The 17261-nt window shown below is 33.5% G+C and overlaps 1 protein-coding gene across 1 annotated transcript in view; it reads left to right on the top strand.

Annotated features, from left to right (window-relative positions):
* Positions 1–17076, top strand: part of LOC125068153 (ataxin-2-like) — a 156839-nt gene extending 139763 nt beyond the window's left edge. The window contains exon 8 of the mRNA XM_047677187.1: positions 14533–17076. Within this exon, the coding sequence (XP_047533143.1) occupies positions 14533–14796 (264 nt within the window). The 3' untranslated portion in view covers positions 14797–17076. The remainder of the gene's footprint in view (positions 1–14532) is intronic.
* The last annotated feature ends 185 nt before the right edge of the window (positions 17077–17261 follow it).

Raw genomic sequence — 17261 nt, 5'->3', positions numbered from 1 at the left:
TTTAATTTTAATTTATATATAATTGCATTAAAAAAAATATTTGCATTTCCGTGCGCATACAAGTCTTAAACCGAAAACGCTTTTACTTGTTGTATATGTTGTGTTTAATTTACCTTTGAGTAGAATACTAGTTACCAGGTTTGTTTCCACAAACGAGCATTTTACTAGCGTTCTGGAATAAGCTCCAAATTTTTCGTCTTACGAAGGTCTACTCGTCGTTAGCCCAAGTGTAAAATAGGTACTATAATTTTCCTATCATTTTCAAACTTTATACAATTAACTCTTTAATTGCCACTTAATAAACCCTCAATTCGTTCAATTAAAGATTTGAATTGTTAGTAAAACTTGACAACTTACAATACACTGAAAAAAATATTTAAAAAAAAATATAAAGTTGTTAAACTCACCATTCAACTCACTGTGAGTTATTGTGAATAAATATTTATAAAATTCCTAAAAATTTTGTAAGAAATGTATCATACGCAATTTCTTACCGTCGAATGAAAACAAATAATTTACACCTTATTAGTTAATAACGATAGCACGAAAAGCCTCCTTCAATTACCAATCAGGAGAAAGTAAGACAGGCGTTCCATTCACGTCCGACAAACGTAATTTAACGGGTAGATTTGTGGCTCGAATAAAGTCATTACACTATCAAACATCGTGAAATCTCGCGATGTCATTAAATAATCATTTTCCTCGCGCATGTACTCGACGGTTTATTAAAGTCCGTGCATTCATTCATTGATGGTATCCAACATGATGCAATTGGCTAGAATTATTGTGTGAAAAAAATAATAATAATATTAGTTTTAGTGTTGACATTCTAATGATATTTCATTAGTATTCCTCGTAATGAGATTATATTTACATTAAAATTATAGTATGAAACCGTTATTTATTTAGCTATATTTTCACATTGTTTGTTAAATAAATAAATTAGCTAATTTATCCTCCTACTCATCCAAAGAATTTAAATGTATTGCAATAAATTTTGACACTATCGAGAATAAAGAGCAATGTAAGATAGCACAAGTTTATGGGCGACACATCGAGTCCTATACAAATAAATCGATTACTCTAAAAACTCGATCGACAACAAAAAAAAGGTTGCAACAATAAACTAAGGAATAAATAATTCGAGATCTAGTTCGTCTGGTACGTACGCGTAGGCGAAACGTGGGCCGGACTCGAACCCGATATAATACGATGAATAATAATTCATCGTAGGAGTCGAGCGGACCCGAAAATAGACGAAAGGTCAATCGGGTCTAAATGTCAAATGGAAGTATGCGAGGTCGCTCTGTCTCTGCCCTACGGCGGCTAATTGTAGATCAATGCGTACCACAGATAAACAATCACCAAATTATAGCCTGTTACGGTTTTGGCGCGCTGTAGGCTGTTGGCGGGATATAGTGTGACCGCACACAAGGAACAAGTTTATTTTCTTGTAATGTAATTTAACATAGGCCTCTATTAGCATAAACATTCTATGAAACAATAGATACCATTGACATATAGTGCATAGTCCATGTACATATATCTATGACAAATACTAATGTTTATTGCTGTTAAATCTGGACGACAGGATGTTTATACGTTAATTGAAGTTTACTCAATTAATTATATAGTAAATGACTATATTCTTTCATTACTTTTAAGACCTTCATTAGAACTCGTAGAGTTTATAATTTATCGACTATGTACACACTTAATGCCTTTCTTAATTTAATGTGTTCTCGTAAATTTCGTCCGTGTATTGAAACTTAGTTCATATTATATTATTGGCATTATGGTATCGTACCTTCAACATAGAGATGTAGGTGGCGCTACTTATACCGGGTTATTCTTTACAACATATTTAAACAGGTATTACAAGGTATGGCAGACGGAAGTTAATCGTGGTTATTTTTTAATAAAAAATAAATAAAGTCAATCTTAAAGTTAGAAACAAATATCTTTATAAATGGCCGTGTCTCAACTTACATACAGACACATGCCAATAATACAATTATGTCGTCACCACGAGTCGAAAGTTAGATAATGGCATCATCACGCAGACTTCAAGCAGAACAAATGGCTGACAACATCACTCGCTTCTATTAGCTTTATTTTGTAATATATGAAACATTTAACAACTATCATAATACCAAATTGGCTTATTTTGACCCAATTTATTGTAACGAGTTGAAAATAATATAAAAAATATATTTTAAATATTTTTTTTATTTATTATTTAATAGTATATTAAGAGACAAAAGACATATCTCAGGATGCAATATAAAGACAGGTGCATACGCAACGTTAAAGGGAGTACAAGTTACAAGTCTAGTGAGCTGAGCGTACGACACGTCGTTGTTATGGCGAAATGCGTTTTGTTTTCTTGCTTCTGTATTGATATTGCTGACATTTTATTTATATTTCATTTGTTCAGTTGTAGGCTTGATATTGTAACATTTTGTACTCGTTTACTTTTTTATTCAAATTTTTCTTTTTCTTTCAAGTTTCATACGCAATTAAATAGTTTAGTAGACACAAAATATATCTGAATAATTTACTAATTTAAGAGACCCAAAAAACTTAAATGGGTCTCAAATAAAAAGTTTAAATGATTACCTTATAAAGTGCAAATAAAGAAGTATATTCACAATCACGTTGAACCGAGATACTTACATAAAGACTTAGAAACGACGACCTCAAATGTAACAACAGCTACAAATGTCCAAAAAATTACAAAAAAAGCAATCAACCGCGTTCCAGCGATAATGACCGCGGGCGGTTCGGTTCCGAAAAAGAATTCGATATAGCAGATATGAAAGGGGCTATTCACAAAGCGGCAGCTTGTATCGTATAAAGATAATCTATTTTATGTAACCTCACGACCTCAGTCGATCGACATAACAATATAATTAAAGTGAGATCTCGGCTGCGATGCTTAGTTGGCCTACTCGATTCCGTTTACTGGCCGGATGTCGACCGGTCGCTTTAAAAGGAAATGCTCATGATTGTGGCCCCACGTGTAATAGGTTTCATTATTTGCCCGCCGCGGCGCTTGTGTGTTTTGTCCGTTGATTTTAAATTGATCAACGTCGCATTGCGGTGGGTTTTGATCTCGTTATGATTACTTAAATCATCATGTACTCCGATTGTCGATTGTAACCGCAATTGCTTGATTTCGATTAATAACTATGGTTACGTATGTAAACATTGTTGTTACGATCGAGTACGTGATATAAATATTATCGCTTTTTTGCTCAAGTTTTTTGACTTTTTATCCGTGTCTAAATTAGCCTTGTTTCAATTAATAATTTTTTTTCTTATTAATTTATCAATCAACACAGATTAAAAATACGTACCTATTACTTACGTATTGCCTAATCAAACCAGATTTTGCTATTTCATCTTTTTTATGTTTATCATAATGTCGATTTTTGTTCTTAAATAAATCTTGTTAAAATCCTAAAATAGTAATCTAGCTTCACCGTAATTTGAAATTGTAAAACGATACAATTATCAGCGTTCTACAATCAAACTAGCCGGCTACACCTCATTTACCGTCTGCGACACTACAAAGAGTCCAATGTGGCGATACCATCAGTTCACCAACCCAATGATAGAAATCCCACTATGGAACCTTATGTTACATGCAATAGAATTCAAAATGCTATCAACGATGTCCAGTAGTGGGAGGATCGACCAGATTTACTGACTGTTTCACCCCTAAAAGGTGATTCGTAATATTTCCTCGCTGTCAAGTCGGAGAACCTAGATTTTAACGACTATTGCCAGATCATATGGTAGTTACAGATTGAGTAAGATAAGAAATATGAACGATAATAGTCGTACTTTCACGAGTTTAGCCACCGTTTCATAGACTACACGACGAACGATTTCTCGATACAAAACGATATGTTAATACAAATTGTTCCTAATTTGAATTTGTATTTGAATAATTCAATAATAAGAGAAAAAGTTTGCCAAACGGTCCAAATCCTTTATTGTGTGTTCGATTTCTATGTCTCATTTGTATTATTTATATATAAACTAGATGAAACTGTTTTAAAAAAAAAACCTTAACTCACATGCAATGCTATTCTGCAGGAACACTGTCTATTAAACTGTTGTTCATACATATACGATAAATATTCTGTAAGAATATGCTTCGTATATGCCAAATGTTGAAAATCGACTTATGCTATTCTGACGCTCCACGTTTAATTTAAATGATATAAAATAATTATTCAAGTCTCATGTCACTATCTGACTGACGGTGAGTTTCGTGTTTATTCTTACAGAATAGCGCTACTGTAAACGAATTGCATTTAAATAATAAGCCGTCAAATTTACAAACAAGGCTAGTTGTCATAACACAGTATAACCGATGTACCGTCGTGAGAATAACTCAGAAACATCTTATGCATATTCAGCATGTGTAAACAAATGTAAGAACAAACGAACGCACTAGATATCCCTTTAGAGTCGCGATGAAGCACAACCTATCGTTGGTAGGGTGACCAAACGCTCACAAGAGATTTAGACTTAAACTTAACTAACTTAAAAAAAACTACTAAAAATACTAAACTTTAAAAAATATATACGTTGCAATGTAAACTATTCAAAATAAAGTTCATTTAAACATTAAAATTAAAAATGATTTTATTATTTATCATTTTAATGATGCATAATTTATGAGCAAATACGAACTGATGATTTCTGTATATTTAAATATATAATGATAAATTACAACCCGCATTAGAGCAGCGTGGTGGAATATGCTCCAAAACCTTCTCTTCAAAGGGAGAGGAGGCCTTAGCCCAGCAGTGGGAAATTTACAGGCTCTTAATGTAATGTAATGTAATGATAAATAATTGTACAACGCTAAACAATTATTCTAAAGATTATAATTTTTATCTCATAATAAATGTTAAAGATTTGGTTCCATCCACAGTGTTTGATTCTCAATCCTGCTCAAACGACTGGACAAGTTTACAATTTTCTATATAATAGAACAGAATATATAGATTTTATGTTAATAGCATATTAATAAAAACAAAGTTGTATTTTCAATTTCCTCCTGACAAAGCGGACGTATTTTTAACGGTTTTATTTTGTAATTAGACTTTAATAAAAAAAAATACGTAATATTTAGATACAAATAAACAAAATTAAGTTCGTAGTTACCAGCAAAAGATTTCATTCATAAATTTGTCCCAACCGATAAGACCTGAAAACCCTCGTTATCATTATGGTCACCTTAGAAGCGTATCCGCGTACCGACCTTATAAGGTCTATGAATTCTGCCACCGCGCTACTTATCGGATGAAAGCGGTCTCTAATAACCCGAGTTATAATGCAATCTATACCCCCGGCTAATTTATTGTCTTACTTAACTTATGCTCTTAATAAAGATAAACACTTTATCTAAATCTGCGAATAAATTCTCAGATAGTGTTCCTGCTCACTGTTCGGTGTACGACGGTGCTATTGTTCGAGGTAGTTCAATCTGATAGCTACGGAATAATTTCGATAAGCTTCGTACTGACAAATGCCCTTGTGCACCGTTAACGATATATACTCCTTACCATAATAGTCTTAAAATATACTAAGATGCTATTAAACTATGTAATAGGTTAGATATAAAACTTTTTTTAGTTACATTAGTATAAAGATTGCGGACGACAATGTTGTTTCAATATAGTATCTAGATACTAGTGAAATTATTGCTCCCGCTGTGTTAAGGCTATCTCCTTTATGGAAGTAAAGGATTTCGTACTTAACCCACGACTGTCCGTTCATTGCTGGATATCGGCCTTACGTTGTAGAATTACGCTCTAAAGATTTTTAAATTTCGAACGATTCCGCTGCGAGTTCAAGTGTGAATGAATCAAGTAGATGTCGCTCTGACATAAAATCAAAGACTACTTTAATTAGTGCTGTCGATATCGATATATATATATATATCGATATACAGCCTTGATTTTCTATTTGGACTCTGATACAAACTAAAGTACAAATATGTAGTTCATTCCAATAGACCTTTAGAAAAAAATGTGTATCTTGATTACATGTCCAGGCACAATACCTACTTAAATATTTTAATTAAAAACAAAATGTTACAAATATAACTTCCGTGATAAAAGTCAGCGCCACACTCCCGTAGCTACGAATCGAATTCAACGAAGACTGTTTACTAAATCGCTATAAGTGTTAGCCTACCCCCTCAGTGTAGTACATTCGCTCACTAATGGGAATATCGGATCTCTGAGGTAGAACACTGTCTTACAAGTTTCCTAGACAGCGCCTATAAACTATAAAGCGTTTGTGCGGTGCGTATGTGCGTAAATGGTAAATTACTCATTCGGCTTAGCCAATCTCGTTGAAATAGGTTTCTATACTGATAAACAAAGCTTTGTTCTATTTCATGTAAGAATGCGGTAATGAATGGAGCTGCTAAATAGGTATTATTTATTTAACGTAAAGCTGTAATTGTATGAGATTTGAGAGAAAGATAGTAGTTGTTAAGCAACATCTGCTTGTAAACATTAGCAGGGCGAGGGGTTGGGGAGAGTGGGGGTGACGATAACTGAACCACCTTGTGACCCAAAATACTTTAATGCGCACTTAATTACACAGTTCCGTGCACGTAATAAACACATGAATTTTCGCTTCGAATAGTTTAATGACAGACTGTTTCTTTAAATTTTATAACTTTCACAGTAATAAAATGTATAGAAACAGTCTGTCCGCGAAGTCGTGCCGTAAATTCATTTTATAACCTAAAAAGTAACAAAGTGTGATTGGAGCGAGGAGAGATAGAGGAAATATGGCAAAGTTGAGGCATGATAATGATCGTTCGTGCGGCGTGATATCAAGTGTCTGCGCGGGCGCACTTTCCTCGACTTGCGAGGCCGCGGCACGCGACCGCTACTCCATCACGACTAGTGCGGGAATTATTGTGTTTATTTATTTATTTATACTTTATTGTACACCACAAGATACAGATTAAAATATTATTATTATTATTATATCGATTATAATATTATAAAGAGGACAGTAACGAAGTTTTTTATAAATTAACATAATTTATATAATTGTTATACTATAATAAATTAACTCAAAAGCAATGAAATATGCTTTAATTAATTAAATCTTCAAAATTAGTTAAGTATTTAGCTAAAGTGAAAACGAAATAAAACATTGTTGTTATACGATTAAAAAAAATATTACATCTATACAAGTATTAAAATTAATACACTTTTTAAAAAATGTATACATACGAGTATATAGTAAACGATATTCAAAAGTAACGACAACTACAAATAACGGTATTTATCGTTAATGTTCTAGGTCGATATAGCACAGCACATCACTACGTTGAGTTACAAGCAGCATGGCACGAGCCGCGATAGAATCAGATGATGATACGTAGATTGTTTTCCGATTCAAACTTGGCTACAACTTTACTTATTTATTTTATATCGATAGATCGTTTATCGATATTTCGATTTGACTTGCTCGAAAGCGACGTGTCTTTAGAGTTACGCTTTGCGTTTAACTAATGTATTGCATTGCACATCACTACGTTGAGTTAAGCGACGTGGCACGAGCCGCGATACTATCACACGATGATATACGCGTAGATTGTTCGGCCCGCGCCGCTGCACTCCTGCTGCCTACAATGTATTCGATATATAATCTATACTAATATTATAAATGCGAAAGTAACTCTGTCTGTTTGTCTGTTCACGGCCAGCTCACTGAACCGATTTTGATGAAACTTGATATTAATTTTATGCCTATCATCTGATGACCAACCTCTAAAACGTATGTGATCCCTAAGGGTTAATATTACAAACACAGCCTTAATTTCAAATGTTCTCAATGTCACGAATATAATTTTTTTTTCATTGTAGAAGCATTATACCCACTTATTTATTAATTGAAAAAACCTACCAGCGGTTCGTAACAGTTCTCTTGTGTTTCATTCTGTACGTGTTAACAAATTTCAATACGATCAACAAAATAGCCACGTACAATACATTGATCTTTCACTATCTTAAACCCTTACCCTCAGGTTTCTATTACGTACCTACTTTCACTTCGCCTTACTTCAGCTATAATCTTCTTAGTAAATAAAAATAAATATTCGAGGGTTTGCCCTTTCTGTATTCCTAAAATATTGATTGGATTATGATGTAACTTTAGCGAGAAAAACTTTAGGTTAAAAAAAGTAGAAGTCTTTTGTACGATTGTCCTTTAATATGAACTATGTAGATCCTTATTCTAGTTGTACGAATCCAAAAGAAATCTCTATTTAAATGTAAATTATTTTAGTATATTTTAATTCAAAAGTCGTTTCCACATCATTATAGTACCTTCACACTTGGGTTCAATTATTCGTCGTCCGTTATCATTTAATTAAAATTTAAATTACATATATTCCATAAGGCTTATTAAAAGCACAGTAACATTTAAACTGATCAGAGGTACGACTACAAAACATTCACCTCTCCGCAAAGCGTTAACTATAACTGTGAGGCGTCAGTAATAAAATATAGCAATTGTACAGCCTACGGGCAGAAAAGCGTTATTTATTTAACTAACGGTGTTTAAACTCAATGTTATGTGGGGGGAGACTTTACGCACTTCAAATATAGGCTTGTGCAGAACTTTTAGTCTTTTTTTTTTAAACCAGTTTTATAATATATGTAGAGGTATGGTTATAACGTCCATATGAATAATGTTACTTTTATTAATGTACTTACTTACTCTTAAATATATATACTTACTTATATATTTTATATCTCACACAAGTAATAAATCCTGTATTATAGGAAAGAGAATATAAAAACAGACGCAAGTAACACAGAATTTTCTTCCTTTAGGAGTCAGTTAAACGACGTATGATTGATGTACCTACACCTTAAGACATATCGAAAGTTTTGCCAAAACTGAGACTACAAGTTCCTACTCATAAGTCATTATTCTAAAAACGCAATATTATTCTATTAAATATCTACCTTTTATTTTAATATAATGAACCAGATTAAATTATGTCGTCACGATCACAATCAACAGATGAGTCAGATTCTATCACGAAATATTCGTTACAAATGCAAGTTTTCGCTCATTCATTATTTTCATTAACAGATGAATGAATTTATTACAAACTGATTGCTAACGTTATCTAATACTCTAATAATACTCTCGATTTAAATTCATTCGCACTTTTTAATCTTTCACTGTAATAAAACCTCTTCGGAAATAAGGTAGTCGATATTGCACGATTTAAGTCGTTTCGTATCTAAGCACTTAATCGAAGCGTATATCAAAAGACATCTTAATACAAGCACCGTGTACCGAGTCGCGATGCAAGCTAACTAAGCAATTAACTGTAGATATTAAACAATCTGACCTCTAGTTTAATTTGAACCCGAATCTCAATTTGCTGTTAAATGAAATATTCACAGCCATCATGAATAATGAAATAGGATTCTATGTTGTTGCCGCAGTAAACTGGACGTCGTTTCTGCTTCATTTTCCTAATGTTTGTTTTATATCAATAATTATATTTGAATAAATTTAACGGTTTTGTAAATAGAATAAGTACATAGTCTATGCTTTAATCCTATTTTTATTTTTTTTGGTATTAAATGTCCCCGATTCGTGTTTTAGTTCGTTATGTCGAATTTTAACTAAATCAGCCTATAATCCTAAAAAATACTCAAATAACTGATTTTCTTATTGATAACCTAAAAAAATGTACGATATCTTAATAATTCAATAGTATAATATTAACAGGACATATTCCATAATTCACAGTTTATAGTGCAAAATGAATCTTATTTTTTCGAGATGAATTATAAAACACAAATTGAGCACATGAAAATTCAGTAGTGCTTTATAAATATATGTCGGCGGAAAATCACGTATTTAAGAAAAACACGTGCCCGGGAATCATTGTTTTAATTATTTTTAATAATTGAAAACAGTTTGATTATTACATTAATAATATTTAGTGAATTTTGAGATGTTAAATTAGTTTGAAATATTTCAAATTTTAAAACAATAATTTCCGGTCACGTGTTTTTCTTAAATAGGTACGTGATTTTTCGCCGACATATATAATTTTAATTGTCTTAATTGTCTACTATTGTTAGTTTAGCTCCCTTATATATATGACTGGTAATAGAGACTTTGTGTTATATTTCAAATTATCGCCTAAGGAAAGGATATGATATATTTATCATTGTCAATTCGTAAATCTAATCAACATTAAAATCCAAACAACATACGTTCAATTGCTTTTAATAATAGCAAACCGCTTTAAAATGACCCATCTAAACATTGTTATTAAAACCACAGTAAAGATAACTTGGAGGTCAAAGTAAATTACTTCAATGCGCACATCCACGGCTGGGCGGATTCGGAATGTACGTTCGGGCGCATTCGTCGCCTCTCGGCTGTATAAATCCCGCCCACCTGCGCGGGCGCTTATCGCTAGCTCTATCACACTCACGACTTTCCCTCAGTGTGTCTCGGACTTTCGCGTTGTGCGCACGCCACACCCACTGACCGGCGTCAGGCTATTTTCCAATTATGTGGGAGCTTTTTGCGACTACTCCATGCCCAAGATAAGCTTTCTATTTTAATAAATGACGCTGCCCGGGTCACGGTAACAAATTCTTGTTAGTTATAGGTATAGGTACATCATTTTCGAAACATTTTAATTGTTTATTCCGTACCTCCTTCGACTACATTTTTTTTAAACTCATAAACTTATCAAACCTTTCTTAAAGTATAAATATAAATGTTGATAGCGATAATCTATGAAAGTGTTTTTTAAGAACTACCTTATACGTTATTAAATCTTTAAACAATTTATTTTATTTTTTATACAGAAAATATAAATAACAATTTTTAACTTAAAATTACATTTCGTCGAATGTGCTGTATATTTCATAGCATAAATTTCGTCTAAACCTAACCTGGGCCTACCTAAGGTAGAACTTACGTAAATACCTCCGCCTATTTTATTTTGTGTAAGCGAAGCAAAAAATATATACTAAATTAACAATTATTTTAGATACTAAACACTATTTGTACTGAATGAGTATAGCTTGAGAATGAGAATGAGTATAGAACGCCAACCCGCATTGGAGCAGCGTGGTGGAATATGCTCCAAACCTTCTCCTCAAAGGGAGAGGAGGCCTTTATCCCAGCAGTGGGACATTTACGGGCTGCTAATGCTAATGAGTATAGCTTTAAAAACATGCTAATGATTAGATATATACCTATTGAGATATTTAAAAAAGGGACACAAGTGAGAACAGAAAGAAAAAACTGAAGGTGCAGTTTTTCTCTAATATCCTTGAAAATGGCAACGACTTGATAACTATTACACGCACAACTATTTCAATATTAAATAAAGTAATACCGTGAATCGGCACATTCTAAAACAACTACTTCGTAGGTAGGTAATTACATTTAATAGCTTATCAACTTCAATCGGTAGCAGCATATACCGAGATACCGAAAAAATTTAATGGAACCGCAAGTAAAAGTTAGAAAGCGCTGACAAAATGAAAAAACGACAATTGTTATAAAAAAACAGGCTCCACGTCCCATGACCTCTTGCCTTTTAAAAAAAGATGACGAGATGAGAAATAGCGACCATCTCGGATATAATTATCGAAAGAGCGTAGAGCCGCCAACCGTCAGCTCTTAAATATAAGCCAGTCCGTTCATGCTTTAAACTTAATAGCAATCTTTATAGTAATGCATCTAATAGGGATGTGCCCGAAAAGCGGTTATTATCGATATCGATAGTTGACATTGTAATTGACTATACCCTGCATTCGGCGCATAAACTGTAATAAGACATTATTACACGTAAGTCAATAATGTATAACATTATAATTATTTATCCATATTTGCAACGTACATAACTGTAAGTTTTTTATTGATAAAACATTTTGTACTTCGCACCAACAGAGAATTATACATTTATGTAAAATGCAAATAGAAAACTCAGGAGTAAGAGCCAAAGATTATATTTATTAATATTTATCGTCTATCGTGCAATTTTAAAGCCGCCCACCACGCACCTGCCAGTAAACGAGCTCGTAGTTCCTAGAGCGTCGTAAATTATCATGTGGCGCATCACTAGCCGGGAGCAAAGGTTCCACAGAGGGCGCAGGCATCAATTTGCGCGGTAGCCGCCGCGGGCGCCGCGCCGCCCCTGTCATTACCCTGCCCTCTCCCCTGCCGCACCCCTGCTCCACTCCCGACCTCCAGGGGAACATACTTTAACCTTTTTTGCTCCCTCACAACCTGTTCGCGGGATGCGGCTGCTGTGCCTTCACGGGCGCAATTTAAACATCGGTTCATGGCCACGGGCGATACAGCCTGCGTATAGCCTGCTAACTATACGGCCTTCGTAAGTGCAGTGCTGCCTCCATGTGTTTTAACTTATTGCTAGCCGTTAGGGATGGAAATTACCGAGTGTAGCAATTATTTACTGTGGTAATACAAGGTGACGTTTGATTTTTTTATTACCCTATAGCACAACAATATAACGAAGGCCGTTACGCTCGTCAGTATATAAATCATTATAGTCAATTTATTTCAAACAAAAACTCAGTACAGTATAATTTTCAGACGTTATAATTTAAATTATTTTCGTCAGGTTTAAATTTAATAATAATTAATATAATTTAAAATATTAACATAACAAAAAGAATAACATTCGGTTCTTTCATACAAAAAAAAAAATCTTTGACTAAGGTCTTTCCTGAAACCAGCAATTTGATCTCCAATTAAAGCAATTTTCTCCGATATCATTCCAGTTCGTTTAGTTGAGCGCAGGTCACTTTTGACCCCGGGGCACGGGCATTAGAGACCCGAAACGATTTAAAATCTCCTAACCCCTATTAAACTTAAATATGCCCTTAAACCTAATTCGTACTATCCCGCCAAGGTTATAGCGGACATGACTTATTGACCGTTCTAAATAGCTTTAAGACTTGGCTTTATTAGTAGATAGACGTCCATTTACAAAAAATAAATGTACGGGTTGGACATTAAAGCTAACGTGAAAGGAGCAACATGACTCCTGCAAATTGACCTGTCCTTCAACGCGAGCGGCGGGCGCCGGAGCGCTGTCGTAGCCGCTAAATAATTCCGTTCCCATGAGCTAGCTACTAGCTATCTCACTTTAATTATTCATAGGCTTTTTTGTACGCCATCGCTTTTTACCGCTCGAGGGCTGCCCGCTTATTTTCTCGAAGCTATATAAAATTAAAAAATAAAAATAATCGAGCTCCGGCGCAATTTAAAAAAGGAATACGTCGGATGACACGGATCGAACTCCGGGCAAATGTCGCGCGGTAAAAAGTGGTCGAGCGTGAAGATGTTCGGAGGGCGTGCGGGCGGTGCGGGGGGAGGGGTGCAGGACGTCACGTAGGCGGCTCGCTTTTTGTCAACGTTCCCGCGGAGATGACAGGTCGCTGGACGCTGCGCCCGCGACCTGCGAGATCGATATCGAATCGTTTTGATACTTGCGATTCACATCGCCCGCTTAGTCTCACTAGTAACTGCTCACCATGAAATCATTTATTATCTTTCGTAAGGCAAACAAGCGAAAAATTATGACACCCTATATTAAAACAAAATTGTTACATGTTAAACTTAGAAAATATTTTAGTATTAATGTCATAAGTTATTGAAAACGATAAAGCTTTTTAAAATTAAAGTATATTTCAATTAATAATAATTGACAACGGTCACCGTTGAATAAAATAATTTTAGACGATTATCATTTGAAATGGCTGTGTGGGCTACCACACATTAGCTGAACATACGTAGGAATTAAAAATGATTCTGTATGATAGCTAGTTTCAAGAGTCGTCGATCGCGCTGCAGCCCCTGCGTGACACGACGACAGGTGCACTGGCTTCAACCGGTCACTAATAAACTCTTAAACTCCGTAGAGCTTCCCACAACCTGCCGAACGAACTTAGACTTTTTTTATTGACGACCATTTGCTTTGCAAATTACTGTACGAAAATATCTTTCAGGTTGAAAGTTATTTTTTGTTAAATAATGATTTTTTGTTTTTACTTTTACTTTTAATCATCACAGTCCTAATCGCATAATCTTTACGTTATATGACTACAATAATATAAGAGATGACTTTGTACCTACATATGTTATCAATAGCGCTTTGATATATTAATTCTTGAAGTAAAATGTAATTGTTCTACTGCTGGGCCCTCCTCTCATCTATAGAAGATGTGGAGCTTATTTCACCTCGGTCAACGTGGGTTGATGGATATGCAAATGGAAGAATTCCATTCGATACATGCAGGTGTCCTCATGCTGTTTTTCTTCAATGAACGAGTGCCAAAGTACGGCGTGAATTATAAGCCCAAATCCGCAATCTTGACTTGACTTTGTTCTAAAGACTAGGCCATCGCGGCTTTTATATATCGTATTTATATATTATTAATATTTTATATTTCTTTACAGAATTTCCGCGAGCAGAGAATCGACGGCTCAGGGCTGCCACTTCTTACAGAAGAGCACCTCACAGGCATGCTGCAAATGAAGTTGGGCCCAGCGTTGAAATTGCGTGCAGTGGTCGGACGGAGATTAGAGTCCTGTGCCCAGTGTCAAGCGATCACAGCCACCGCTGCCGCGACCACGGCGGCGACGACACCGCCCAACGCACCCAAAATAAATGGCACAACATTAAAATCGGAGCCCAGAAGCAACACTACTAGCCCCAGTTAGAAATACAAATTGTTTTATAATTAGACTGAGTTAACGGGCAATTTAAGTTACAAGCTTAACGTGGCGAAGGTTGTATTTGTATAATTTAGTTTTTTTTATTTTATTTTACGTGGACTTGAATAGATTTTGTTGTCTTAACTGTTGATTTGTACGAACTTTGTTATGAAACGCGGTTAGTTCGCTGTTACATAGAATGGAACGCTAGTATTTCTGAATGTTCTTTTTTTAATTTCCATCTTTTCGAAACTTCTCGTTCTATCTAATAACGAACTAACGCTGGATCAAACCTATACATGTATATATAATAGTTCAGCCACATCTTAAGATGCAAAACTTTCTCGAAGTTTAGTAAATAATGGGTATTTCCGAGTGATTGAGTATTTGCTAAAAATCAACATCGGTGTCCATAAAATTCTTTACAACGAATTATTGCCAATACAAATGGGTCAAATTTTCTAGAATGTTCCATGCCAGTTTACCTACTATTTCGGGAAGTGATTCCCCTTCGTCGTTTGTTATACCGTTACTAAATTTTAGTCATTCAGTTCACTATAGTCTTCCTGTTAATAGATTTTGCATTTAGTTACGAATTAAGACGCTTTAGTATATCTTAGCGGCTAAGGGTTGTAAATAAGTTGTTGCCGTCCAAATGTGTTGTGTCGTTTTAATATATGTCGAAAAAGTTTTTGTATGTGTGAAACAAAACTCCATAGTAAAGATTTAATTTCGGAAGTTTTAATTTTTTTTTATTTTTATGTTTTTATCGCATACAAAAACTTTATCAAACAAATCGTTTCGGTGCTAAAAGACCCTGATAGGAATATTTGAAAATATTTTAGTATTTACTTGTAAATAACGGCCTTACTGTAAAAATATCTAAATTCGAGGCTACTTATGTCTTAAATATAATACAGGGTCACAAAGTTACAAACTCTCTGTATATAATTATATACTTACGTTTATTTTATAGTTATCATGTATTAACATTCGTCTGTATGTATAGCATTTATTTACACCACACCTGAAGAAAGCTCATTATAGTACAGTGATGTATTTCGTCTAGAAATTACATAAATATGTTATTACATTTAGTTGTTATATTACTTATGTAAAACTGAAGTTATTATTTGATATACCACATAAATACAATTTAATTAAATTCCTGTCGTATGCAACGTAAGTTTTGTACATATCGACGTTCGATATTTAAACTAAAATATATTTTAATCTGTATAAGATTTAGATTATTGCAAGAATATTATAAATAAATACAATCTGTGGTAATCTCCTTAATTGCCAAAATAGTATATTTCTAACAATATACATATTTCAAATTTAATACAATTTTAATAATGTTCACGTGAAACTGACAATACTTTTAAGAATTGTAATTAAAATAAATATCTCGAGATGGGTTTAGATGAGAATATAATATAACAAAAATTATGAAACCATTTGAATTCAAATAGCACATCGAATTTATCAAATAACTCCATATTAATACTTTGATAGCATATTTATAAGTAAAATATAAGTAATAAAAGGTGCTGTTTTGATGTTAAATGCGATTAATTAAATTCGTGCCTTATTCCAAGTCTTCCTCGTATATTATCAAATTATATTATAATTTTTTTTATATTCTTTCTGAAAGTATTACGGTTGTATGCTTTAAATTGGACGATAATAATACAATAATAATAGTTAATAAGGATATAACGGATTCGTTATTATTATAGAATTTGATAATGCAGCTTTGTTAACATTTGTACTTTTATGTGGACTAGTGACTTACATTTGTGTAAATTTCGTGTACCTTATTTTGTTTTTGAATGTTTGATGAATGTGTGAATAATGTCGATCGACTTAACACCGATATTTTATTAAAATTTATTATAAAAGTAGCTTGCTTGTAAATCGATAATAGTGATGAATACGCCGTACGTCAAAGTTCTTTTTTTAAATAATTAATGTTTGCTTTTATCTGTACTTACTTGTTGTACGGCGTATTTTCTCTGTTGTCTATATTACCTACTGTAATTTCCAATCGAAGCCGTGTATGCTGCTCAAATAATAATAAAATAAATACTTTTTTCTTCACTGTGTTCAATAATGCGTTAAATTTACTTTTTTATCTGTGACAATAATAATTCTATGACAGCTGTGGTGTTCGGTTTTGTGTATGACAAGGTTTTAGTCACTTGTTAATTTCCTTGAGAATATTAAGTACTTAGTTTATTTTAAGCTTGTTTAGTTATAATTTCGGATAAAGTTCAATCCGATTTTAAGTATTTATGTGAAGAGAATAAAACAATGATTTATTCAAAACTCTTTTCTTATTTTCTTAACCTTACAATATAAAAAAAGATGTTAAAACAAATCTCTAAGCTATTTACGTATTTCAATACATAATAAATATAAATAAACAAATTTATATAAATTTAAAATTATATGATGATTTTTTAAAT

Source organism: Vanessa atalanta, chromosome 13 (genome assembly GCF_905147765.1).
Source record: "Vanessa atalanta chromosome 13, ilVanAtal1.2, whole genome shotgun sequence".
NCBI lineage: Eukaryota > Metazoa > Arthropoda > Insecta > Lepidoptera > Nymphalidae > Vanessa > Vanessa atalanta.
Note: the sequence above shows the minus strand (reverse complement) of the source record. Positions and strands in the feature narration are given on the sequence as shown.